The 27,517-nt window shown below is 40.5% G+C and overlaps 1 protein-coding gene across 1 annotated transcript; it reads right to left on the minus strand.

Moving 5' to 3' along the window:
- LOC127568951 (ETS translocation variant 5-like) lies at window positions 1–27,517 on the minus strand. The gene is made up of 13 exons (XM_052013229.1): window positions 27,299–27,517; window positions 26,703–26,866; window positions 26,440–26,527; window positions 26,308–26,355; window positions 26,119–26,172; window positions 16,994–17,120; window positions 15,438–15,719; window positions 12,805–13,043; window positions 11,238–11,306; window positions 7,763–7,831; window positions 6,539–6,708; window positions 3,058–3,159; window positions 1–1,895 (listed from the first exon to the last, which is right to left on the minus strand). The coding sequence occupies exons 2-13, from the start codon at window positions 26,751–26,753 to the stop codon at window positions 1,677–1,679; spliced, it is 1,518 nt and encodes a 505-aa protein (XP_051869189.1). The 5' UTR covers window positions 26,754–26,866; window positions 27,299–27,517; the 3' UTR covers window positions 1–1,676.

Genomic DNA, 27,517 nt, shown 5'->3' on the forward strand with positions numbered 1-27,517 from the left:
GCCAAGAAAAACTTTATTGTACACAGAGAGATCAAACATTTATTTGGTGTACATGAAAGAGTTTTCCTTAAATGCACAACTGGATTTGAAAATAAAGGTTGTAAATTTGCTTGATTAATGAATCTAATGGCTATCAACAGACTTTGCAGCACACGATTCAAAAGTAAAAGCAAAACATTTGAACTGCCAAAATAAAATACAATTGAGACCTGGTGTAAAAATAATTTTGTTTCCAAAAAAAAATATAAATCCTGGGGACTTTATACACAAAATGTCAAGAACTGAAACAATATGGATATGTTGCAATTATACAATTGCATTATGCCATTGCAAGATACAATGAGCAGAAACAGTCATACCATTATTTAAATTTCCAAAGATTAAACTGTAAAAGATATTCGGTGCAAAGCTTGAAGCAGGCATGTATAACCTGCAGCAGAATTAACTGTGTTACACAGTAAGCCCTAACCCCCTGATTAAAGCAGTAATATCATCAAAATATTGGAACTTTAGTCTTCAGAGTGCAGTGCCGTTAACAAAAAGATTTTGCCTTGAGTATAAAGACAAAAAAAATTACAAATTTAATATATTTGAAAATATTTTGAAAAATACCTGCAGATTTCTTCCCTTTTCCCTACCTCACCTTCTCACCCTCTCTAAAAGAAATTGATAGAATATTACGTTAGTTTGTGGGGAATGATGTATGTACAAATGTTATGGAATACAACTACATCCCCTAGAGTTAGATCAAGCTATCAAACATTTGATACTAGCTTTTCTTTTGTACAAAGATGGGACGATGGAATAAGAGGCAGGGCAGAAGAGACTGGGATAGGGACAAAGGTGGGGAGGGGGAAGAAAAATATCAAATGCAGTCTTAAACTCGAATAAAAGGTCTTTTTTTTCATTTGATAAATACAATGGGATTTAAACATTTGGAAATTGCTACATTTACATGTGTAGTTTAGAAAAGGAGCAAGACAAAAAAAAACAATGTATGCAAGGTGCCAAAGACTTCAGGTTTCAAAGATTTAAAACATTTAAGCATTTAAAAAAAAACCAAAATAAACTACAAGCTGTACTCTATTTAAGTCTCAGGTAGACAGGACTATTGTCTTTAGCTATTTTAATACAGCACCAGTTTGTATCCAGTCCAGGGAACAGATCCACATGCTATAGTGCATACAGTTTCCTTTTCGAGTCTGACCCATGATACAACTGTGGGATTGTGCAAGTTGAAGCCCTTTAACATCAAAAAGGCAGCTGAAAGAACTGTGTTCAACACAAAGCAGATTGTCATTACAAACGCTAGCCACACGGTCTATCCAAGCTCCGTGAATGCCACACTGAACAATCACAAATGCCACACCTGAACGCATTTCTGATAGCAACACACAGCCTGGTTGCTAGGCTTCCCCCCCACCCCACCCCCCACCCCCCATACCCACAACTATCAAAGTGGAGGACTTAGGCAAATTAAGTCACGCTTGTTAGTGCATCGTCAGTGAAGCACGTGGCAGCTTCTTCAGTAGTGTGATGCTACCATACAACTTTTAGGCTTTTGCATGTTCTGAAGAGCTGGATTCTTAATACAGCTGAGTGCAACAGTACCACATAGGATGCACTTTATCAGCTGGACAGTGATGCATTCAGTCACAAGAGCTGCTGTGATTCAGTCAATATGCAAAGCCCTCTGAATACTGGAGATTGTTGCAGTGATCCATTTCCAGCAAGAAGGCTGTGTTATCGTCAAAATGTGTTAGAGGAACAGTATCCTCTTTAATGTGACAGTCGATTTCAGTCTTCAGAAAGGGACGCTGATTGTCTGGGAAGGCCATAGAGAAAAGTGCCTCAGGATCACACACAAACTTGTACACATACCGCTCCCCTGCAACCTGGATTGCAGAAAAACAGATACATTAGGTTAATCAACCAATGTAGAGATGGATTTAAAAGCTATAACTATACATTAAAATGATTAACCAGAAGACAAAGTACTATCAATATCCTAGTACAACAGAATACACCAAGGGGAAATATTTAGAATAATTAGACTACAAGACAGTGCCAGAATGTAAAGAGAGCCCAGATCTTCCACCAACCAACCAGTTCCCCGAACTGGTTGGTCACCTGCCCTCGAAGCCTATTGCTACCTGGAGTGGGTTCCCATGTACAATCTTTCAAAAGACCAACAGCCAATTTATTGACAAGGCCTAGTACTGTGCCATTCCAATCAAAATTGGCAAACCCCACCCTAGCCTGTCAAAAACTTCAAGGAGGTCGAATGTCTGTGAACTCCTGAGGTACTGAAACTATTCAAAGATGTTTAAATTAAATTAAAACAAAATTAAAACTTAAAAGCACTAAAAACTAAATACATCTAAATGAACTTGGATAAAGAGAAAGGAATTTATTGTATTTCTATCTAAAACTGTTCTATCCTATTAAAAATGAATGCAATGGCTGTACTTGGCACAGTGGGCATATGTACTAGCTTAAGTACAAGGAAGTGTGTGGAATTTATGGTCCCGTTTCACCGCCCACGGGGAGTCCAACAGAGGAGCAGTTTCCCCAGCAGAGACCATCAGCCGTGCAGTCATAAATGTAAAAGCCAGCATTTCAAAACATAACTGGCGACTCCCAAGCAGAAAATCTGTGTCATGGTTTTGAAAGACTGAACACAGTCCATGATTCGTATTTTGGACTAAAACAGAATTCAGTTCCAAGTTAAATTGCAGAGGGGCTAAGATAAAGAATGGTAGAAATTGGTCCCTGGTCACATGTACATAACATGCAAAACAACAGCAGCTGGACACTTCACCCCTAGATTTATTCAAAAAAAAAACTTCCATAATGCAGTTCCACTGAAAATACATCGACACTTAGTGTACGTGATGGAGAACAACTTTCCACCCTTTTGTTAACCATGTTGATTGGATAATAATTGTGCAGATTTCACACAGATGCTGCCACTTTTAGCAAGGCCTGCACAGGGACAGCAGGTGCCGACACTCTGGAAGTGCTGCTTCTTTTTATAAATGCTGACCTCCTCCTTACCTTTTGCATGATCCCCTTTTCATAATAATAGCGCAGCGAGCGGCTCAATTTGTCATAGTTCATTGCTGGGCGGTTCTTCTGGATGCCCCAGCGGCGGGCAACCTGCAGCAGAACAGGGAGAGGAGAAGAAAATCTGCGTTGATATGTTTGTAGATAAGGACACAGTGCAAATGAACTCTTAAAAGGATGCATAGATAAAATGACCACAGATTGTGTTTATACGCTATTGATCTTTATCCCATTAGTGCACGTCTTAGCAAAGGCAGGAGTCTGAATTTAGCAATCAATGGAAGCCCCATAGGTCATTACTGTAACAGTAGCACTGCATCAGCTGCTTACTAATGGGCTTGTTGATGTGAAAGCATGATTTTAAATGAGATTTTGGAAAGCATTTAGTCCTTATCTGCTCACCTATCTTTAAACAAGGGTGAGAATGGCAGCCCTTTTGCTCTCGTGGACATCCTTTCCAATATTTTAACTCAATTAATTGAAAGTACAAATATGAATTTGTGAAACATGATTGAAAAGAACAATGTTAATTCAATTTTTTAAAAAGTAATAAATATTCTTAAAATCCAAGCAGCCTTCAGAGGTCCTAAAATTAGCTCACTGGCCATCAAGTGTTGCAACTTAATGCAGGCTTCAATTCCCTTGGAGATCTCTAAATGATCAAATGAACGAGACGTATCCACCAAGCATTTATCAGAAGTGCACACAACAACCAAGGTTAGTTCTAATACTGCTTCCTTCATGTTACCTCATGGCCTCTATAATTAGCACTGAACATTAGCTCATCACCTTCACCACTGACATACAAATCAGATAAGGAAGCTTTCAATTCAAATGAAATTTGATTGGCCAGAGACTAAGAGTCTTTCATTTCATGCATTTTCAAAGTCACAAGGTGGCTTCTTCAGTTATGCAAAGCTGCTGTGGTCTTCAGCCATATTGTGTTAAAAAGATACATCACTCAGGCATCCATAATGCTCACATCAGTAGCACAACACAGTCACTAATACAGGTTCTTCTGTTCTACAGCAGAATTATCCAGTTCTTAAAATGTTTTTTTTAAATCATTCACTGTTATTGCAACAACAAAGGCCACTTTAACAGATCATGGCCTCCTAAAACACCCTCCCATTTTTGGCGATGCAGCCAAGCTGTAGACTGACAAAACAGACTAATGTCCTGTACTCACATTTAAAGAGAAATGCATTATTTAAGGATTGAATAAAAGTGTGGTGGGATATGCTGAACTATATAACTTACTTCAAAGGCAGCTCAAACCATGCGCCATTCTCTGGTGATAAAGGAGACAGGAAGAATGCTCTATCCCAAGCACTGTATAAAGAGAGCTTTAATTCTGAGCTACAACCTCCCTCCCTACATTCTGGCCACTTGTGCTGTGTTTACATTTCTTTTCAGCTGCTTTGTTCTGTTTGGATTCTGTGGGACTGAAGGTTTGGAAAAGGCTCTTCTTATTGCTACTGTCTTTGTGGTTACTGTTTCCTAAATCAGAACATCAAGATATGCCAGTGCCCACAAACAGCTGTACGTTAATTTTAATGGGAACTTTACATTTAAAATCCCCTTTTAAATATTTATGGGGCTCACAAAGGAAAAGCCCAAGCGTTCTTGTTCATGTCTGAATACAGTACAGGTTCATGTAAAGAACAAGAACTGATTAAGTATAACAAAGATTTCCATCATTTAACAGGGCAGTCCTGTTGATCACCAGGTTTCACTCAGATCACTAGTTTCCAGCAGTCCCATTCTGTTTATGGCTATATGTACAAGTCAGAAAAATGTCATGTGGTTTTAGCAAACTCTTTCCCCTGACTCCAGTGGGAACCTTTACCTACTTTATTCTAATGGCTAAGCAACATATGCGCGGTGCTATACAACACAACTGAGAGGAAATATTTCTGAATGGGACAAGATCATTCTGGTATTTCATTCTTGAGATCACCTGTGGATTGCACAACCATTCCAGACTGAGCTGCTGCACAAAAAAAGTCAGCAAATTAAGATGGCTGATGCCATCACACATGCCACCCACACAAATTTAAAAATACAGACAGCAGCTCCAGGCAGACAAAGGTTTGTAAGAAGTCACTGGAGAGATGTGACTGCTCCTTGTTACTGCTTCATTCATAATTTTTGCAGTGCCCCAAGCTTTTAAATGAAGCCATTTGTCTTTAATGACAGGGTGTGGTCGCAGATCCTCGTTCATAAATTGTAACCACACCCCAGCAGTACAGATGAATAGTTTTATTAAGATCATGGAGCAATAGAAATAATAAGTAAAAACAAGAAGACAGTCCCATCTCCTTGGTAACAAGGCTCCAGTGCATATTTTTGAGCCTGTCTGATTTCCAGGAATATGTTCTAGAACACCATAGAATCTGATTCCCAGGTAAAATGTACCATTTCTGGGTAAACCCAAAGTCACTGAGGGGCAATTCCAGTTTATTTTTGTAAAGTCACAACGGAGAGTTAGGGCTGATTCAAAGTTATATAAAGAAAGTACAGCGTTAAAAATAGACCATGTTCTTTGAATAGTTCCTTTGTCCTCTTGCATTCAGCAATATGATAGATAAAAGCTATCAGTGGATATGTTCAATACAGGTTATTTTATTAATATAATTCTGTTAAAGAAACATGAAAATCGGACGAACTATTCCAAAGATAAAATCAAATTGATTTCTTCTCGCATTCATATACAATTTTATTTTAATATTTCCTGATGGCATAGGAGGCCATTTGGCCCATTAAGTCTATGGCCACTCTCACAGCAATATCATCAATCACATTCGCCCAGTCATTTCCCTCTAACCTGAGTGCACATGCTCCTCACAGCCCCTGATTCTCCCACCAGCCACCTACAATAGGGGTAAATTGCGTAGTCAAATCAGACTTCCAACCAACTTATTTTAAGGATGTGGGAGAAAACTGGAGCAGCCAGGGGAAACAGGGAGAACATGTAAACTCCACACACAAAGCACCAAAGGTCAGGATTGAACCTGGGTCACTGAGGCTGTAAAACAGCCGCACTACCTGCAGCGGCACTGTGCCAAAGCATTTCTCAAATATAAAAATAAATCATAACAATGTAAAATATTAACACCAAGTCAAACTTTGATTAAGCTCCATGAGAAGGCAAAGTCTGAGGAGAGAACTTGTATTTACATAGTACCCTTTTTCTGTAGTAATATACCCTAAAGTACTTCACAGAAGCATCAGTAAACAAAAGCCAGCAAAAGAAGGTCACCATAAGTTTGGTCAAAGGAGTAAATTTTAAGGAATCCCTATAAGGAGGACCTATCAGTGAGGCAGATGCTTAGGAATAGGATTCCAGTGGAACTGAAAGCATGGCTGCCAGTAGTGGTGAGGTGAAAATCCAGGGCATGCAAGATGCCAGAACTGGAGAAGCAGTACACAGAGCTCACTAAAACCAACAGATAAAATGTGGAGCACACACCTCCTCAGGTTCAATCAACTTGAATTCCATGCCTCTGCCTGTCCACGCAATGAAGTGGGAATTAGATGGATCATCCAGCAGAGTCACTAGGAACTGCCACAGCTGTAAAGAACCACGTCGTTGGTAGGGCAGATTTTCTCTGTATACTGGGGATTCTTGTTTGACTTTATCTGTTAAACAAACCAAAAATGAGAAGCCGGTTGTCATTTTCTTGAATCATTTCCCATCTTAACAAAAAGGCTAGTCACACTGAATCAAACCACTTTCAGAAATAAAATCTTGCCGTGTATAAATCTGCCCAACAGAAGGGTTAGAACTTTGTATATTTTATATTGGCAAAGAACGTGTAGATATTTAACTTTTCCACATGTTCAGCTCCTTCAAGAGCAAACAAAAATTCCATTGAGGAGAACGAATCACTTGAAAAAACATGAGAGAGGCCCACGTTGAACACGATTGGCTCAAAATCAATTGCTGGCACACTCTAAGCAATAATGAATGACTCAATTTTATCCCCTTCAACAAAAATATACACTAACAGGGCACTGACCTTGTTTCACAATGATGGGTGAGAATACAAGGTTCCTGATTCTTCTGTTGTATATTTTTGGTTTGACATGAAACAATGACAGTGTTTACATAATTGCTGCATCAGTATTATTGGCCTGAAAGTGAATCATCAACCCAAATGACTTGCCTCAATCTGACAGTGATTGTATAATTGAGAACACTTCAAGTCTTGGTAATGAACACATTAACGTTAAAAGTGCATCTTAGATATTTATTAGCAGAGGGCCTCCAAACAGAATGGATGGTATCTTGAAAGATACTACTCATATTTCCCTTCCAGTAAAGACATGAATCTTGCTGGAATCCCTGTGGGCAGTCTGCCACCAAGTAATACCACAGTCATTTTGCATGCATCAATATAGGTAAAATGACTAGTCGATGGAATGACTGCGTACAGCTAACTGAGCCTTCCTCCATCTGCTAAATCTGGTTCTGGCCAATCACACAGGACTTTCCAGCATAAGTAACTGTATGGTGCCAAGAAGCAGGACCCTTGACTGATGTCCCTCTGCACCACCAATTGGGTGCTATAAATCTCCCAGTCGAGATCAACTAATTTGGAGACCAAAGTCAAAGTTGATACCTCGCTCTACACTGAATCACAATCAACCTTAACCAGATTTGAAAAATATGTTAAGTACATAAATAACTTACTGTCAATCCTATCTGGTACCACACACGTATCATCATAGTACATTCGGGGATCCTTCTCATAAGGCAAACCTGGCAAAAGGATAAAGATACACATTTTTAATTGTCAAATCAGTTAGAAATTGATTTTCACTGGTAATCTACTCATCTAAGTTAAATGCGAGTTTGCTTTTATGAAGCAAGTATTGACATTGCAGGAATCTTATCATTCCAAGTGTGTTGTAGGGATAGGATACAATAAGAATACCCTAGTGTAGAAGATTATGAGTCTTCCCCAGAATACCCAACAAATTTAGAGATATGTGTATAGGAGGAAAATGCATATAAATGAAAATTCATGGACTTTTTGAAAGTTAAATAATAAAATTGTTAATAGAGTGAAGACTAAAAATTCCATGTGTAGAAAAAATCTAGAGCTTCAGGCATAATAAAAATCCCATTAAAAAGATACATCAGACTGTGAACCTTAAGTCAGATTGTGGCCTTTACTTTGATACAGGTTGAATACAGAAGGGAATGGTATTGGGACTAGTTTTTGATTTTGTGCAACAGGATAAAATGCTCCTCTCAAATTGGCAACCCACTACTGCGCTTTAATTTCTTCTGATTATATTTTTACAACATAACCTTGGGTAAACCTTCAGCGTTGCTTAGCATCCTAAATCGGATAGCCTAAAGATAAGTCCCAGTGACATGGTCACATTATTGCAGAGCATTTATGTTAACTACACTTAGTAACCAGAGGAATAACTTGAGATCACTGCAGCAATCTTATTGTTCCCAGACAGAAGAATTTATTGATTTGTGATTTTACCTTCCAAGGGCAAGGAAGAGATTTAGATATTTATTTATTAGTCACATGTACATTAAAACACACAGTGAAATGCGTCTTTTTACATTACTGAGAATGTGCTGGGGGCAGACCACAAGTGTCGCCACTCTTCCGGCACCAACATGGCATGCCCACAGCCCCTAACCCGTACGTCTTTGGAAAGTGGGAGGAAACCGGAGCACCCAGAGGAAACCCATGCAGACACGGGGAAGACATACAAACTCCTTACAGACAGCAGTGGGTTAAAAAGCCATGACAGTTCCAATGAACAATAATCCCCCATTTTAAATGTTATTGAATGTATGCTCTGGTTGAATGAGTTTCTCATATTTCCTTATAACACAGAAAGAGTCTATTCTGCCCAATGAGCCTATGCTGATTGAGAGCCTTCTATTCAATCCCATGCCCTCACTTATTTCCCTTTAATCTATTTTCTCTCACATGCCCACCAACTCCTCCCTGATTCTCTTACCATCGACCTACACTAGGAGTAATTTACAGTAACCAATTAACCTACCGACCAGCAGATCTCTGGGATGTGGGAAGATCCAGGGGAAACCCATGCAGTCACAGGGAGAGCATACAAACATCACACATATACTTGCAGAGGTCAGGATTGAACCTGGGTTAATGAATCTGTGAGGCAGCAGCACTTCCTGTGCCAATGGAAGTCTGTGATTATCCAGGAAAACTAGTAGTTTGCTCTTGTGCACAAGTGGCACAGTGGAGCAGCAGTTAGTGCTTTTGCCAGTGATCTGGCTTCAATCCTGACCTCCAGTGCTATCTGTGTGGAATTTGCATGCCCTTCCTGTGACTGCGTGTGTTTCCGCTGGGTGCTCCAGTTTCACTGTACATCCCAAAAATATACTAGTTGATATATTAATTTGCTACTGCAAATTGCCTCTCGTGTAGGTGGGTGGCAAGAAAATGGACTTGCGAGTTGAGAATAGGTTACAGGTAAATAAGTGGGGGAATAGCATCTTTGGGAATGCTCCAACAGCCAGTATAGGCTCAATGGACCAAATAGCTTCCACTATGTCATAAATGAATAAAAGTATCTGTGACTCAATGCCAATTTTTAAAAAAACACACATCAAGTTAGAGGGCCTGAATTTTACATTAAGGCTTTCAGCAATCTTGCATTTTTCTAAATATGTAACCAAGCAATACCTCATCAGAAGGCAGAGGTACAGTTGCAACAGATGCATTAGCCACAGCAGATAACACTGCTTGGCAGAAGACATACAAGAAGAAACAGGAACAAGCAGCTAACCAGCAGCTGCCTGAGATCTCTGTAGATCCGTTAAACCCTCATGGTTCCAAAATAATTTTATTTTTACACCTGCATTTTTCAATCAGATAAGTAGACATTTCAACAAATTAAATTGAAGAAACAATGTTCAGCATACCAGTAAACATTGTTTTCAAAAAGCACTTATGCAACCTTCCTAAAAGTGCAGATCTATATTTTAATTTCTTTGTAATGGAACAGGGATAAAAGTTTATTGCTGGGAAATTGTTGCGAGTTCCTCCTCCTTTTCCATCGTAACTTCAGCCCAAAACCCCTATGAACAGGATTCCTACCAGCTGCTTGGTGAAATAGAATGGGAGTTGCTCTGAGGAGTATGTCAACCTGTTCATGGATTTGCAATATTTACCTCAGTTCTGGATTGCACCTTTTGTTTTAAAGACTGATTGCCCAAATGTCTTTCTTACCCATCTTTTGCTGAGGTGGTTTCACAGATCCCTGTAACCAGCCAGCACTACCCAAGTGAGCATGAAAAAAAAATTTGGTGCCCTTTCTCATGATGAAAACATTATAATCTGTTCTATGTGCAGGGTTCATGTCTTACCTTAACCAAAGGTCTTAATAAATTCTATTTGTACACCCTCTGCACAGAATTATGAAGGGCATAGATAGGGTGAATGCACGTAGTCTTTTTGCCAGGGAAGGGGAACTAAAAACTAGAGGGCATAGGTTTAAGGTGAGAGGTGAAAGATTTAAAAGGGACTTGAGGGGCAACTTCTTCATGCAGAGGGTGGTGTGTATATGGAATGAGCTGCCAGAGAAAGTGGTTGAGGGGTACAATGGCACTTAAAAGACATTTGGGTAAGTACATGGATAGGAGGGGTTTAGAGGGAACATAGGCAAAATAAGACTGGTTTGGTGGGCACCATGGTCGGTATGGACGAATTGGGCCAAAGGGCCTGTTTCTGTGCTGTATGACTCTAATCAAAATATTGACTTCTAAATTCTATCCTATATTTTCGCCGTTAAAATCAGATCACGAGGCAAATTCACTTCTGGATTATTAGGGTGGTTATGGCATGTGCATCAGCTGGGGTTCCATATCCCTCAGCACACATTATTACAATAGACAAAAGTGCAAAAGCAAACAACAGCAGATGCTGGAAACTTGAAATGAAAACAGAGGATGCTGGAAACAGTCAGCAGGTCAGGCAGCATCTGTGGAGAGGGAAACAGTTTTTCAGTTTGATGACCTTTGATCAGAACCCAAAAGGTTATTAACTTTAAGCGTTAACTCTGTTTCTCTCTGCATAGATGCTGGCTGACCTACTGAGTATTTCCAGCATTGTATGCTTTTATTACAATGGACAGTACAACAGAGAAGCAATGTCACTTACCCTCCTGGTTGCTGGGAGCAGTGTAATAGCTTCCTCCCGTCAGATATGAGGATTGGCAGTTAGGCACTTCTAAACAGAAAGATTAATGAAAACAAAAGGATTTTCAGGTGGAAACCAGAACATTACCAGACCACGACAATAACAGTTTATTTAAGTACAAGGATTATAACCCACTGAAAATCTCAGAAGCATTCTGGGCAGGGGTAAGCAAGGTAAACAGCATGGAATGATAATTCATACACTAAGACATGTGAAAGTTACATTGCAAATCACTTGCAACAGGAAATCACAATCTAATTGTTCTTTAAGGTAAACATAAAACCACATATTGGCCCCGAAACTGCAAAAAAATTGTTGTTGAGCCTTGCTTGATAGGAGGCAGATGGGAGAATGGGGTGCAGACCTCAGTGATGATCTACCCTATTCGTGAGCAGCTGGTTCTTGCCTCTGTCTATGGTAAAGTCCTAAAAAGCACTCCACAGCCAATTAAAATTGCTTAACCCACAAGTCTCCTTTGTAATGTCAGTCAGGAATGGGGCATGGAGGGACTGATCATCAAGAGATCTTTTTGCCATTTCTGACCTGTTGAGATCCATGTGACCCATGAGAAAAATTTTCACTGGAAAAGCACATTCTGCACTGCACTGAATCAGTGTCTGACATTTTCTGTGGAGAGGGGGAGTCTAGTTATCTCCAGTGCTGAGTCAATACCAGTTTGCATGTGAAGCTTGATCAGCTGTGTCACAGAGCAATCTACAGGCACTGCCATTGGGCTGACAAAACTTCGCTTCTTGGTTGTTGACCAATTAAGTGGGACCTGTCTGACAGATGGACCAATGATCTTTAACTGGTGATTAGAGACACAAGATACAGGAAACCATGACCTACATTTAAAAAATCTGTTCTGTTAAAGCCTTAGTCACTGTTAAATGTTGTCCTTTAGATTTAAATCTTAACCATCTGCTTGGCTTTACAGCAGATCCCCACTCTCTGCCTCCTATTAGGTTTTAGTATTAATAGGCCTAAGCTGATTAGAAGATTTTACAGTTACGTCACAGAGCATCAAATTAATAACACCCTTGAAGAAAGAGTTTGGCAAACCACATACAAAAAGCCTGATCCTTTAAATATCCAAGCCGAGCTTGGATGCTTTTTCATGTTAAAGAAAGAAAAGAATCCACCAGGCACAGGGCAAAATATTTCTTTTAGAAATCAATGAGGGAATTATTCTAAATAGTAGATGTTGAATGGTTTCCTTTCCTTGTCAATGCAAGATCAAAGTAAATGAAAGGTTGCTTTGTAGAATCTGCTGTGTCTGTCAAGCTACCTCCATATATTTCATGTGTGAAATGTCAACCAAGGCCCATCACTGTGGTAACAAATCTCTCAGCTTGCTGATGTCAAAAGATAACAAAAGGCGATGCAAAATACCCAAGGGCAGGAAGAAGGCCCAGGTTTGTTCCTTCAAACCATCAGCACAATTATCAGCCAACCAGCAGAGACTGGATTACACAGAATGGAGCCACAGATCAATGTGCTTCAGCACTCACCCAAGCAGAGAACCAACCTGAGTCATAGCAGTAGTCTCTTGGCTCCTGCTTAATCCCAAGAGGGGGTTGGAAATTCTGCCTGCTGGGACCAGCGACATGATCGTAATGCGAGTCATGGTACTCCTGCTTGAAGGTCTGAGGAGATGGTGAAGGCATGGGCTCTGACATTTGCCGCTGGTAAACTTGCCGACTGTCGTTGGGGACTCCTGACTGGTGTGGATATGGGTGGCATGGCTCGGACATCTGCCGCTGGAACCTTTGATGAAAAAAAAAGTTCGATACATTTGGTTGCCTCCCACAACACAAGCGTTATCACCAGATACAAAATATTGAATGAGAGAATTATATGTGGTTCAAAATAAAACCACAGTCCCTCTGCATACACCCTGCCATACACAATTATTTAAATTGCTTCCAAAAGTTTTAATTTGGTACATGTCCTGCAGGTTGTGTGATTGCCACATCAGAATCAGCAAAATATTGATTACATCAAATTTACATGCAAACTTTGGTAGCGTAGTGGTTAGCATAACGCCATACAGCGCCAGCAACCCGAGTTCGAATTCCACCGCTGTCTGTAAGGAGTTTGTATATTCTCCCTGTGACTGCGTGGGTTTCCTCCGGGTGCTCCGGTTTCCTCCCACATTCCAAAGACATACAGGTTAGGAAGTTGTGGGCATGCTATGTTGGCGACGGAAGTGTGGCAACACTTGTGGGCTGTCCCCAGAACACTCTACGCAGAAGATGCATTTCACTGTGTGTTTTGATGTACTGTACATGTGACTAATAAGTCTTACCTTATTTGGAAGTCAAACTATACAAAACCTTAGCAAATAATTATACAGGGTTATCTTTAACCTACAGGCATACTTGTCTGGTCAGATATGTGGAACCACAACACAAATATGCTTTTTTTTAAAAAAAAACATGTATTTAGTAAAAGGCTGTGCATTAAAATAAGTGAACACCCAAAACTGCCCTAAACAAAACATACAGGCTAAATTATTATAGAGGAGGATTTTCACACTAAAGGAATGTTGCTTTGACTTCATCACTACTTCCCCTTTGGAAGACTGGTCAGCACAACTCCAAAATAGAACTCTTGAGAATCATTTAGCACCTTGAAAGGTGATCCCACACAAATCAGCTCTTTGCAAATCACCCAGGTCCCCGGCACCACTTTCCATGTAAAATGATCCTTCACAGCTGACTGCAGTCGGATTAGTCCCATTTCCACTTTGTATCAACCTGCCTGCCAAACTGAAATCTATAGCTCTGCTGGTATGCCTCCATCGGAACAAACACTTCCAGATGGTCTTCAGCCAGCGTCCCGCACATACCACTTGGCAGAGGTGAAAACCAAGAGCTGTGGGAAGCAAAAGTTGCCACAGAAGCAGGTGCCATCTAGGGAGCTGCCACTGCCCAAAATACCATCTTTCTGCTCTCCTTTGAGATTTCAATAGCATTACAGATCTTTTATTTATTCTGCTGAGGCTCCCAAAATATCTCCAGGGGCACATGGCAACACGGAGAGAAAGGATTTGACCTTAAGAATAAAATTCCTCCTCTTCTCTGTGGGGGCACACCATATGTAATATTTCTGATGATAGCTCTGAGTTTGATAGGGGAAAGAGGTTGCAAGGGTATTTCCCCTCATGGGGGACTTAGAACCAGGAGGCATGTCTCAAAAAAAAGGGCCCAACCACTTAAGATTGAGATGTGGAGTCATTTCTTCTGTGATTGTGATTCTGTGAAATTCTCTACCACAGAAAGCAGGGAATGCTGAACCACTGAATATATTCAAACCTGGGATTTTGGACTACAGGTTATGGAGGGGGAAGAAAAAAAACATCAAGGAGGAAATGGAGGCAAGGCCAAAGGTCAGATCAGCTATTGATGATACTGAATGGTAGGCCGCATAGTCTACTCCTGCTCCTCTTTCTTGTTCAATAATTGAACAAACAGTGTCATGGGACAAGACAGTCTGTTTGTTGCCCCTTTCTGATAAATGAAAGCCAAAGTGCCATGAAATCAAGAAGAGATCAGCTTTTCCTGCTAAAATGTTCCCTTCTCCCACGAAATCTATGGTTCCTTTGTCACCCCTGAGCTGGTGAACAGTTCCATGGACACTCCAGAACTCCTCACTCAAACTGCTGAGCCTTGTAAACACTGGAAGTGGGTGTATGCAGGCTGTATGTCCAGCTCATAGCAAGGATTTGCTGGACATAGAGAACTCCAGTTGATTTCCTCCCTAGCAACGCACAAAACACTGGAGGAACTCAGCAGGTCAGGCATTTTTTTTTAATGAGGGAAATGGACGTCGACTGTCCATTTTCCTTCAATAGATGCTGCCTGACCTGCTGAGTTCCCTCCAGTGTTTTATGTATTGCTCCAGATTCCAGCAACGGCAGTCTCTTGTGTCTCTGTCTCGATTTCCTCCCTAGTTTAGGGGAACTAACACCAATTGTGATATCCTTACTATTGCTTCAGACCATCTTGGAGGAACAAAATTGATGCAAAAAAAACCTTGCAGCATAAAGAACTGTGAAAGCAATCAGGAAATGGGGTACATCCTGCAAACTACAGGCTTCATTCACCAAGCTCTTTTACATGCACTACAGGGCAGTAAAGTGATTTAACACTCACTTACCTGTGCTCTGGAGCATACTGGGACTCAGGCAAGGTCTGGGACATCTGAAGTGGGGGGTGGGGTGGTCGAGGTACTGCGAAGGTTTGCTGTTGTTGCTGCTGCTGCGGTGGAACTGGTGGGGGGGGTGCAGCGTGCACTGGGGATGAAGTAGGGCCATGGGCTGGTGGTGGCACTGCAGCAGGGGTGAGGTGAGGGAGAGGGGAGTTCTGATGGACTGGAGACACTGGGGTAGCTGGTGGAGTTAATGGCTTGAACCCAGCAGGGGGCTTCCTATCATAGGCACTGCAAATAAAAACAGAAGATTCAGATACTTAGCTGGCAATATATTTAGCACATCCAGGACTTGCACTGTTGTTAGCAAAGGTGAATAATTGAGGTGCAAGTACAAATCAGCACCATGAAGAGCTGTTAATTGCATAAAACCATGTGCCCTGTAAGGATCCCACTGTCCCTCCAACAGCTCTGCTCCCCAGCACAGAATTCCTTATCACCTTTCTGAAAGATGCTGAGTCCTGATCTTCACAAGAGTGAATGCTTAATTTGAGAGCCTTAGGTCTCGGCAACATCTGGGCAGCACAGGGCGGCAACAGGCGGAGCAGCTGCCTCACGGCTCCAGCCCTGACTTCTTGGGGCTATTCTTGTGGAGTTGCATGTTCTCCCTGTGGCCACGTGGGTTTCCGCTGGCCACTCACTTATCGTATGTGCACGTGTGCCCACATGAAGCACGTGAAAGGGACGGCAGAGTTGGGTGCTGCTGCCTGACAACTCCAGCAGACCCGGGTTCAGTTCTGGCCTCTGAGAGCTGTTTGTGTGGAATTTGCATGTACTTCTTGTGACTGAGTGGGTTTCCTCTGCGTACTCCACATTCCTTCAACACCCTGAACTTACATTCAACTATATCTGCAATTACCATACTATATGGAACAAGAGTATAATGCTAGGTCAGTCAGAATATTCCATTTAGTGGTAAATCTTGGGTGCTATTGTGTGCAATGAGTGTCAGACTGTGTGATTATCAGAAAAACTTAAAAACTGCCAAAGAGTAATAAAACTGTATTGATGCCTGCATCGGACAGGAGATGATGAAGATGGTCCTATAAACTGCTTATATGTTTCCTAAAATCCACACAGACAAGCTCAGCAGATTTGAGAGATGATCATCACGAGAAGTAAATACTGTTTCATCAGCTGTTGAAAAAAGTGCCAGCAATGGGAAAAACACAGAAATGGAATATAGATGGTGGGAGGATTGGCTTGGTTGGAGCTACAGTGCAACCAAGAGCAATTAAGGAATAGAGCCAAACAATGGGACAAGAGGCCAGGAAAATGAAGTCTGAGCTGATTGGAGGAGCGAAAGGAGGATTGTTTAATTATAAAAAGAGCTCACATTTACAGAAAGCATCTTTGATGCTCTCAGAAGCTCCCATTTGGAATGTAAAACATTAACTATCTCTGTGAAAATCTTCACAGCCAACGGATTAGTTGTGAAGCACAATCACTGTCGTCATGCAGGCAGAAAGAGGGCTGTCCAAAACTAAGAATAAGTCATTGCGTACCTGTAACTGTAGAGGCAGTTCTCTCCATAGCTGGAACTGAGACTCTGCTTGTGACGGCAGGACACTTCCGTATTAGGGCTTTGAGTTTCGCGCTTGATCTTTGCCGGGGAAGGTCCATGAAATACCACTGAAATAAAATAAGTTCACTTTGTAACTCTAGCCGTAGAAAGCGACAGATGCAAAACTAAGATAGACAATGACAAGTACATACTAACTAGCATTTGATTGGGCTTTAAGGAGCAACCATAATCGTCCAGATGGAAGTACATGGGTGGGGGAGATGGTAGGCTGAAAACAGATCCGTTTCTTTCTAAATAAGTGTAAACTTTGATGTATGTTATTGTTTGTGGTCTCAAGGAGGAAGAACTGAGGGAAGAAAGACTGGTAATGGATTAATAATTGATAATGAATATCCAGATATTACAGACATATAATCTGCAAAAAGGAGGAAGATTAATCATTTGCCAATTTATAATGTTTCACAACAATAGTTTAGGAATTATGTACACACCCTTAAAAATAAGTAAAAATGCATATCCTTGGTGAACATTAGCTGTCCGGTTTTACTTTGATATCGACTTATTAACAACTCGTCAAGGGAGAAAGTGCCCATGTGCAGATATGAATTCTCACACAGTGGTGCAAGAGAATTATTGAGCTAAGCAGAAGTAACGGGTGTGTTCCAAACCTCGAGGTTTACTGCGAGGAAACATTCTTACAGGGACAGTGAATGGTTTACAGATGGAGGCCAGTCATTGACCCTTACATCTTGTGAGAAAGTTAATGACCTTTCCAAGATTGAATTTCACTCCACAAGGAGAGATTCCAATCCTGGAAAGAATGTAGATCTTCTTGACAACAAAACCATCCAACTCTAGGATTACTACTAGGTTATGCAGTTTACTTCATTTAGTAAAGCCCAGGATTAAAGTGTAACCATTGAAGTATTTGTGGACAGTGCACTTTATCCCAGTCATTATTTTTGCTAAATGAAAACAGCAAATGCTAGAAATTCTCAGCCAGCCAATTGAAACATTAACTTGGTTTCTCTTTCCACAGCTTCTGCCTGACCTGAGTATTTCCAGCATTTCAGTTTCCATTTTGGACCTCTAGAATCTGCAGTATTTTGCTTTTCCTTAATACCCACATCCTGGTTAAAGTCAAAGTTCAGTGACAAATAATAGTTACCTCTATCGAGGACATGCCTTTTCTGAACCATGCATACAAAACAGATTTTTAACACCTGTAAGCAGCATATGATGAGGGCTGCCCAGTTTTACAACCGGTGTTTTAAATAGCACCTTTAATATTTAGCTCATGTACAAGTTATTACCATAATATATTTTATTAGCAATTCCTCCATATAGTTTTGCAATTAAGTATGAAAAATGAGAAAACAGCTATTTCTCCACATTTTTTTTTGTTTTTTTTCCTCTTCTGAAAGGACATATCATTTATCTCTCCCTACTGTCAGCAATCGTATCATTTTGCAAAATCACCACTCAGCACTGAACACACATCAATTGTTATCCCCATGGCTGTAGTGCAAGGTTAAATGCTCCAGGATGAAAATGGTGCACAGCTGCAAAATGGTGGCAGCTGCAAATCATCAGAAATGGGGCTAACAATGGTTACATATTTTATGCACGTGATATTTCAAAACAGATGCAAAATGGAGAAAGAAAGACTTGCATTTATAGAGTATCATCCAAAGCTTCAGGGCATCCCAACGCATTTTACTGCTAAAAAAGTACTTCTGAAGTGTGGTCACAGTGTTAATGTAGAAAACCTAGAAGCCAGTTAGCACACTGGGAAGTATCAGGGGACATTTATATTCATGCAAGAGAGTAGAAAGACAACACCTGTGTCAGGACAACACTGAAGTGTCAGACTAGATTCCTGTGCTCAAGTCTCTCAGATGGGACTTGGAATAAATAAGCTACTGAGTCAGAGACAAGAGTGCTATCAACTGTGCAACAGTGGCATCTAAACTGTTTGAATTTTCACCATAATAAGAAGTGAGATTCTATAGGTTTTAAAAAATGGATTTCATTAGTGCCTAAATGTACACACTATAGGGTACAAAAGGCTGCAAACTGGGACCAGCTCACCTCCCCTTGCATGATCCCCGGAACAGAAGCAAAAACAATTCTATTACGATTAGAAGACATCATTCACCTAATGGCAGATGAGTGACTGAAGGTGTCCTGTAAACTTTGTGACACAGGAAGCAATGAAACAGATTCCACAGCCAAAATTTTACAGAAGACAACTCCTAAAGCCATGTCAAGAGCATGAAGACAACTCCTAGAGCATGTTAACACTGGCTGAATTCTGGTGCAGAACCACTGAGATACAGTCAGGTCCAAACTCTAATCAGAGCCAAAGATCACCCAAGCACTTCCAAGTGGACCCAGTGAACAAACTACATGAAAGGTGGTGGCCCTGGGTTAATTGCTTCCATCCATCTTTCCCTAAGCAGATGATGCAACAGTTCACGAGAGATGACTTGCCCACAGATGAATAATCTGATAAACTTCACAAACACAGCTGGTAGCTGACTGAAGGAATTCAACTGTGCAAATAAAAATGCTTACAATAACCTGAGGGAAAATGATAATCCTCCTTGTAGTTATAAACAATGGGAAATGTAAAAAGAATTCATCTTTTAAGCTTGTCAGTTGAGGAAAATTGCAGCATGCCATTTTAACAAACTGGACAACTTTGCAGCATAAGGTGGAAATCAAACCAACTGTTCCTTATAAATCTCCCTTTTTTTTTAAAGCTGTTTTTCTACTTGAGGACATTATTTTCTGGTGATGAGCTGGTACAGTTAACCAGGTGGAAGAGTCAAGTCAATGGATGCTTTAATGTGCTAATTATCTCTGCAGTCTGCAAGGACCAAGCTGCTGTTACAGTATTTCTAAGTCTTTTATGTTTTGCTGACTTTTATTCATCGTGGATAGTCCGTGTCAACCCCGGACCTTTATTCTGCAGTGGCAGTGGGTGGTTTGACATTTGTGGAATAATCTGTTGTCAGGCAACAGCAAATTTCAGTGAATGGTCATCAACAACACCAAAGTCAAATAAGCACTTACTTTTTGTGCTTTATATTGTCTTCACACCCAGCAAAGCATCACACGGTAGAAAATTAAAGATTACTGGATCATGTTTCACAAGCCAAGGATTTACATATAGTTCAAGATGTGTTCTTAATTAACACTATCAATGATGAAGCAAAGTCCTGTCACTTAGTTTGATGACTGACAAGAGTTCATCAAATTCACTATTTCCAAATCACAATCTTCAAAATAATTCGTCGAGCATTATGTGCCATTAAAATAACAGAGGTTTGTTATTTAGAAACGAACAACAATAGCATCTTTGGCTTAGTTTTACTAAAACATTATAAGACCAATCAGTTATCACCAATCATTATGTGCCAAAGAAGGAGACATCAGCATTGGTAGCTTAAAAAGTTCTAAGAGGGGAAGATCAGACGAAGTGGGGTTGAGCGTAAGAGAGATATAGATAGCTGAGGACTTAACAACTGAAGGCATAGTCACCATTAGTGGTGTGAAGGGACAGGGCAACAAAGGGTAAGAGTCTAGAATTTGAGTACTTGGAGGATTGTGGCACCCTGAAGACATCACAGAGATGGGGAGTGGAGAAGTCCGGGGGGGGGGGTTGAACCACTGATGAAAATTTTAAAGAATAGCAAGAATGGGGGGGCGGGGCGGGGCATGATGGTGCAGCTAGTAGAGCTGCTACCTCACAGCTCCAGCAACCTGACTTCAATCCTGAGCTTGGGTACTGTCTATGTGGAGTCTGCATGTTCTCCTTGTGATCACATGGGTTTCCTCAAGGTGCTTCGCTCCCCCCACCCATATCCCAAAGACATATGGTTGGTAGGTGAACTGGCCACTGTAAATTGCTCCTAGTGTGTAGATGAATGGTAGAATCTGCGGAGAGTTGATGGGAACGTGAGGAGAATAAAATGGAATCACAATAAAGTTAAGTGTAATGGATGCTTGATGGTTGGCGCCGGCTTGGTGGGCTGAAGGGGTTCTCCCTGTGCTGTATAACTCTATGGTGATTGGAGAGGATCTGGCAAACTCAAGTTCACAGAAGGTAAAGCTGGGAGTCAGGGGAGCACTGGAATGGGCCAACGTGGAGACGGATGGGGATTTCAGTAGCATAAGGTTGGTGGTATGGTTGGAGACGGCAGTGCTACAGAGCTGAAAGCAGATGGCCAACAGTAACCAAAACCCCAATTCCATCCATGATAGATCACCAACAAAAAGACATTTACTGTCAGTGATAAAGCTGGATTTCTTTCCCTGTCTTTTAAATGCAAGAGCTCAATAATATTTTAAAAATCCACATAGCATTTAAATCAGTGCTCAGTTTTGTTGATAGACACTTTAATTCAAAGGAAATGACTTTACTAAATCAACACTGCAGCTTTTGAAATGGGTTTTACTGGGCATTAGCTCCCGTTTCTTGTTGAACCTATGTTTAAAGGGGACTCAGCAACCAAGATTTCCTCTCATTTGCTCTCACTGGTGCACTAGAAGGCAATTATACAACTTTAATGTTCACTACTTAATACAGGTTCTTATCAATTCCTGAAAGCAAGTATTTGTCATCAAGTGTGATCAGTGAAAACTTGACTTAATTCATTCACCAGAAACCCACTTTTACGTATTAGTAAGCAGCAAGATTTGTAAAGACTTAACCTTGTGTAAATTTTATTTTCTCTAGATCTGTACCACACCAGCTCTGCAAAAATAAAGCATGCATTTTTATGTTCTACTGATTAGCAAATAAAGTGCTGGAGTAAAATGCTCTTCACGAGCAAACTGTAAATAAATGCCAAAGAAATTCAGTAAGTGGCAATCATTGAGAAAATGAAGATGCTACCAGTTACACAACATGAAAAACTAGCTTTGTTGATAGTAGTCATGACATCATTAACTTAATTACAAGATTTATACAGATGTTATTACTATTACCTCAGATTTTCTTTTTCTTACACAGTTATGCTGAATATACAGTTGCTTTGAGGAAAAGCCAGAGTCGATTAGAACTTTCCTAAAGCTTAAAAAAAATTTATAACTTCCTTAATCAAGTCTGTGTCTTCAACCATATCACATGATCAATGAAGAATCACTGAGATGGCCATCACACAAGCCACAACATGTAAAGAAAATTTGTCTGAAGGCTGCAGACAGGGTGGAATTTTTCTCCTTCGTCTTAAGTGCTGGGAAAATTCAAGGTCAATAACCTTTACTCTTCACCTCTATCATAGATCAGTAGAGGAGAGGCTAGTACAAAATTTCAACAGAGTGAGGATTGTGTGAATTAAGTTGGTCTTTTTTATCTACTTCTTGTAGCACATTAAGATCTCAAGAGTTGCAACGAGTTGAACAAAACTATCCACTCGTATAAGCAAAAGCTGCACCAACTAACTGTCTCACTGCCACACGAGCACTTCCTTGCCACTGATTTAGTATAATTCATAACTGCACAGTCGAAAGCAAGAACAAAAGGGCACACCTGATGTGCACTGACTCTCCCAGGTACTTTGCACCAGAGGTCCATTTCCCAGCATAAGTCTCCAACACTGGGGATAGTGACAGGGATGCAGAATGACAGATGAGTTTTTGTGAACAACATAAACAAAATTATGGGTTATCAATGCTGAAGCAATGTGCCATCTCCTGCCATTTATAAGGGGGATAGCAGTACCTCCACCATAAAATGCTGCATTAAATAAAGCAGGTCCAATTACATTGAATTTGAACTTGCTGCAGTGTGCCAAAGAATCATTGAAGCCACATATGTTCCAAGTGCATCTCATAGTTCCTGAGGGAAATCAGAGGACTTTAAGGCAAAGAGCAGTCTGACTTGCCACATCACCACCACAACAGAGAACAATTTTGGAAAGCTGACTTAAGACACTACATGAAGCAAATAACTTCACCGAAATCTCTATAGTCACAAAGACAATTTAGCAACAAATGATAGTGCAAAGCTGAATTCAGCCTATAACCTTATTCTATGTTCTTACAATACAATGCTTTCTAGAAAACCTCTTCAAAAAGGCATAACTTTATCTAATTTAAAAGTTGTAATAGTTTTCCTTACAAGAATTTTTTTTGATGACTTTCACCCTTAGCCATTAAGTGGCAAATTCCAGGTTGTTGATCAGCTAGTCCGATCAGAAAATACCTGTTTACGATGCAGATTTTATTGGCTTCCCTTCCTATCACAATCAGCAATCAAGGTCGGCTGTGTACGTTTCATTAAACATAATTAAAGTGCCTAGTCATGTGTTGAATGAGAATCGGGCGACCCACGTTACTAGCTCTGGTTTAAGTTGATGCTCATCTGACTTCTAACAGAAACCAGAGGGACTGATATTTGAGAGTGAGGAAGGAGAAAGAAAAATGCCTTATTCAGAAAAGAGAATTCTACACAAAACTGAGACTCAATTTAGCAAGAGATCATTGCCTTTTCAATTCAGACATCATTGTTACTTGGGTTAAATTTGCTTCAATGTCAGAAGAAATCTATTTTATTTAAATACTATCTACTGTTGGACATTATACTAAGTGACATTGCCTGGGGTGGTATAATTACTTGTGGTGTTTAAGCCAGTTTTCAGTGAGAAATAGAAGTGAGCAGGCAACTTTGGCAGTGGGGTGGGAGAAAATGATACAGCATTTGTCAAGGCCGTGAAAGTCACTACAAGTCGACAGGACAACTGTTACACTCTACGTAATTTCTAGATTTCACACAAGTCACATCAATTTTTGAATCTGTCTTCAGGAAAGACACACTGTAGAATGAACTAATTACATGGACCAGCTTTTCATTCTCTCCACCCCCATCCTGACTATCCCTCGAGTATCACCTCCTCCTCCCTCAGCTCTCATCTACAACCCCTTCCCCTGCACTGTCACTCTGCTAACAGCAATTCTCCACCCAACCATTATTCTGCAAGCCACCTACATAAATGTACTGAAAGGTGACTATGCAGTTGGTTAATAGGAGTTGGCCAAGTGGTAGGGCAGGTGCAGCATGGACTAGAAATTCCAAAAGGGTTCAGTCTACACACTGGTGTGTTGGAGCCAAGATCTCCATGAAGAGCATGCTCATGCAAGTCAGCTTGCTAGGTCTCCAAGTGGTAGCAATATTTTATGATGAAGGTTCCCACGTGAAGCACATTTCCTTTTGGTAACCCCTCTGATCAATCCCTCATTCTTAAAAGCCCATGCTGTGTACTTAAGTCTTCATATTTAATATTTGGGTTTGAAATAAAGCAAAGCAAAATCCAATTGATTAAATATTATACTTAAAGGTGTTGCTAAATAGGACAAAACAAAGCAAAGTGAAGATATGACATGGTACAGATGGTCAACAACTGTTCTTGCTCGGCTTTTGAAATGATCAGAATTGACTAAAGGGGTAAAGATAGTAGAAATAAAGCTCAATACTATTGCAGAAAGTATACAGCACAAAGTACTTCACTGGCTATAAAATGCTTTGGGATTGTGAAAGGTGCAACAAGAGTGCAAATCTTTCATTTACTACTCAGTGCTCTGTACAGTACAATTGTACAGTACAGTACTAGTAAACTTCACCACAGTAAAGAAAATAAGAGGGAAAAAAGTATTGGAAGCTTTCCATCAGCAGAGGCAATCACAATGACTAATGCCGTCTGAAGCTGGTAACAGATGGCCAAGTTTCAGCTTTACTGTTTTTGATCAGTCAGATCATTATATAACCAGAGAGCCAAAATCTGTTGTGTTGTAAGGGAACTGGTTAAGGTCTTTATGGTGCTAGTAACACTGGGGTGGAAGAAATTGCCATTCATGGTTGGTTCATGTCAAAAGTCTGACCACGAGTTAAATGCCAAACAGTCACAGGAACCATAAATCAGAATGGATATAACCCAGGACTGCTGGCTTGGTGCCAATTCCTCCTCCCCCATCCAAAATCAAATCAGTCACATGACCTTTATTGGAGTCTACAATTTCCCATGTGGCTGGAGCAGCCAAGAATAAATGGACTAAAAGGAAAACAACAAATCCCATCCTTATTTTCCATTCAAGTCTATTTATATAATCTTCGTCAATGAAGTAGCTCGTAGAATGTAGGCAGAGGATCCCATCTAAATCCACAACCACTTTTGACAGTCTTGACAAGCTACAACCATCAAGGTAAAACACTCTAAAGTGGATGATCTGCAATCTATCAGTGTATGGACAAAGAAAAAAGTGCTGTATTTAGAGATCGCATCAACTTAAAAAGCAAGTCGTGCTCTCTGATGAAAAAGCCTGTCTTTGTTAGATACAGCGAGAAATTTTCCTTCTTGCCAGAATGCGAATTTTGATTATCAATTCGAGGGTCAGGTAGAACAGCAAAGATTCATTTCGGATAACCGCACAAATCTACTCCCTGCACTTTATCCGTGACGGGAAACTTAGATGCCCGCTGACCTTGAAAGCCTACAATTAACTAGTTCCCTCCCACCCAGGAACAGTCACTCCACCGATCTCCTGCCCCACGTGATGAATATTATCCAAACATAAGCACTTCGAAGGAGCCATTGCGTATTACTATTAACGAGGTTTAAATTAAAGAAAAAAAGGACTGGAAATGAATATCTTTGGAGACCTTCAATGCCCTAGCAATATCATTTCACCAAAAGCTTCTAGATGTGCAGCCAAAGATGAGCCAAGATTAGCGCCACCTCTCCAACTAATTTGCATCTCAACAGAATCCCGAACACAGGAGGGATACAAATATAAGCGGTGATCGTTAAGATGGAAAAAAATGTAAATTATCATTCAGCATTTTGTGTTAAAGTTAATTTTAATACAGCCCGATAGTCCTTCCCGGCCGGAGTCAGCAGATAGGATTACACTTTGCCTCAATGTTTAAAATTAATCATCAACGTTCCCGTAAAATCTCAGCGAATTCACAACTTCTACACAGATGGATACATCTGAAACTCAGCCTTTTCAGGACAGCAGAGAAGATTACCCCAGGTTACTATTTCCACTGGAATAGTCACTACCTTAAGTTAACAACTTCACATAAAAAAAACTACTTACAATTAACCGATTGGAAGTCTGGTACAAACTGTTCATCATCTTCGGGAACCTGGGCTGCGCAAAGAGAGAAAGAAATCAATCATGTTCGCTTGAAACACTTCACTGTTCTATTTTACTCGGGCACATCTCTTAACTATTAAGTATAAATGTGCAATTACTCTGATCTGAAGTGGAATGATTTATACATACCTTCTGCTAGCCATGTTTCTTGCAACTGGCTTAAATCTTGGAAAAGTTCTGGGGAAGCGAAACAAATCAGAAGTATAAACAAGTCTGTATGATTGGTTCTACCATCGCAGTTAATCCATAACAGTCATTTACCTTCCGAATCATGGGCAAGGTCAGTCTCCACTAATTTCCTCTTTCTCTCGTTCATTTGTCGCCCGCGAAGTTCTTCCCCGCGAGTTTTCTGCGAAAACCAAATAAATTCACATAGAAAATCGAACAAAAAAAATGCGCAAAATTTACATCAAAACCCATCCTCCATTTAATGCACAAATTAATGCAACTTTTTTTCATATTTAAGAATGAATTCGGAAAATAGTTTTCAAAAAAAATAAAGTGAGAATAAATGGTTTACTCACCGGTATATTGTGCACCATAAAAGGAACTTGCTGATCGTAAAATCCGTCCATTTTGTAGATGATCTTCTATTAAAAGTCGATCTACAATCCTTTAACATGGACTCGCAAAGCACAGACGAGATTTTTTTTGGTTGTTTTGTTTCCCTTTTTCTCCGCAGCTCCTCCTAAGAGAGAGACGACAGAGCGAAAATTATGAATGGGGCAGGCAGGCAGCCTGGCGTCAGGTATGAGCGTAACGGGATCCGAGCGCCCCATTCACAAAAAAAACACACGCAGCTGAGCCCCACCGCCTCCTACACAGCAAACAACAACTCGCATTGAGTTTAAAGGCCGCTGAAAAAGCAGTCGCCCCGAGCTTCCAGAGAAGAAGCTTGTCCGCAAAGAATCGGCCTCACAGACGGCGGAGACCACTCTGTTTTTCCCAATCGCACAGACGTATTCAAGAAAAATGGCGAACATTTCTAGCCAAGCTCTCGTTAGCATCTATCTTTAGCATTAAGATGCAACACTTTCATTCCCTTTTTATTCTTCCACGTATTTAAAAAAAAATAAACTTTATTCGAAATAATATTGCAGACAGATCTATTTTTGCTTACCTGTGAAATGGCTTGTATTGTGTTTAAAAATTATTTTTTAAAAAATACACCATCTAAAAAAATAAAAACACAACGCATTTAGACTCCCGAGTCGCCGCTCAGAAAAAAGTTGAATGGGTTTTTTTGCTCAGTTGAAGTGAACGCGATTTCTTTTCCCCAGAGGCAACTCGGGCTCGCGCACCTCGCCCGCCCGCTGATTGGACAGATCCCATGCCTGTC

The sequence above is a fragment of the Pristis pectinata genome, chromosome 1 (genome assembly GCF_009764475.1).
Source record: "Pristis pectinata isolate sPriPec2 chromosome 1, sPriPec2.1.pri, whole genome shotgun sequence".
NCBI classification, from domain to species: domain Eukaryota; kingdom Metazoa; phylum Chordata; class Chondrichthyes; order Rhinopristiformes; family Pristidae; genus Pristis; species Pristis pectinata.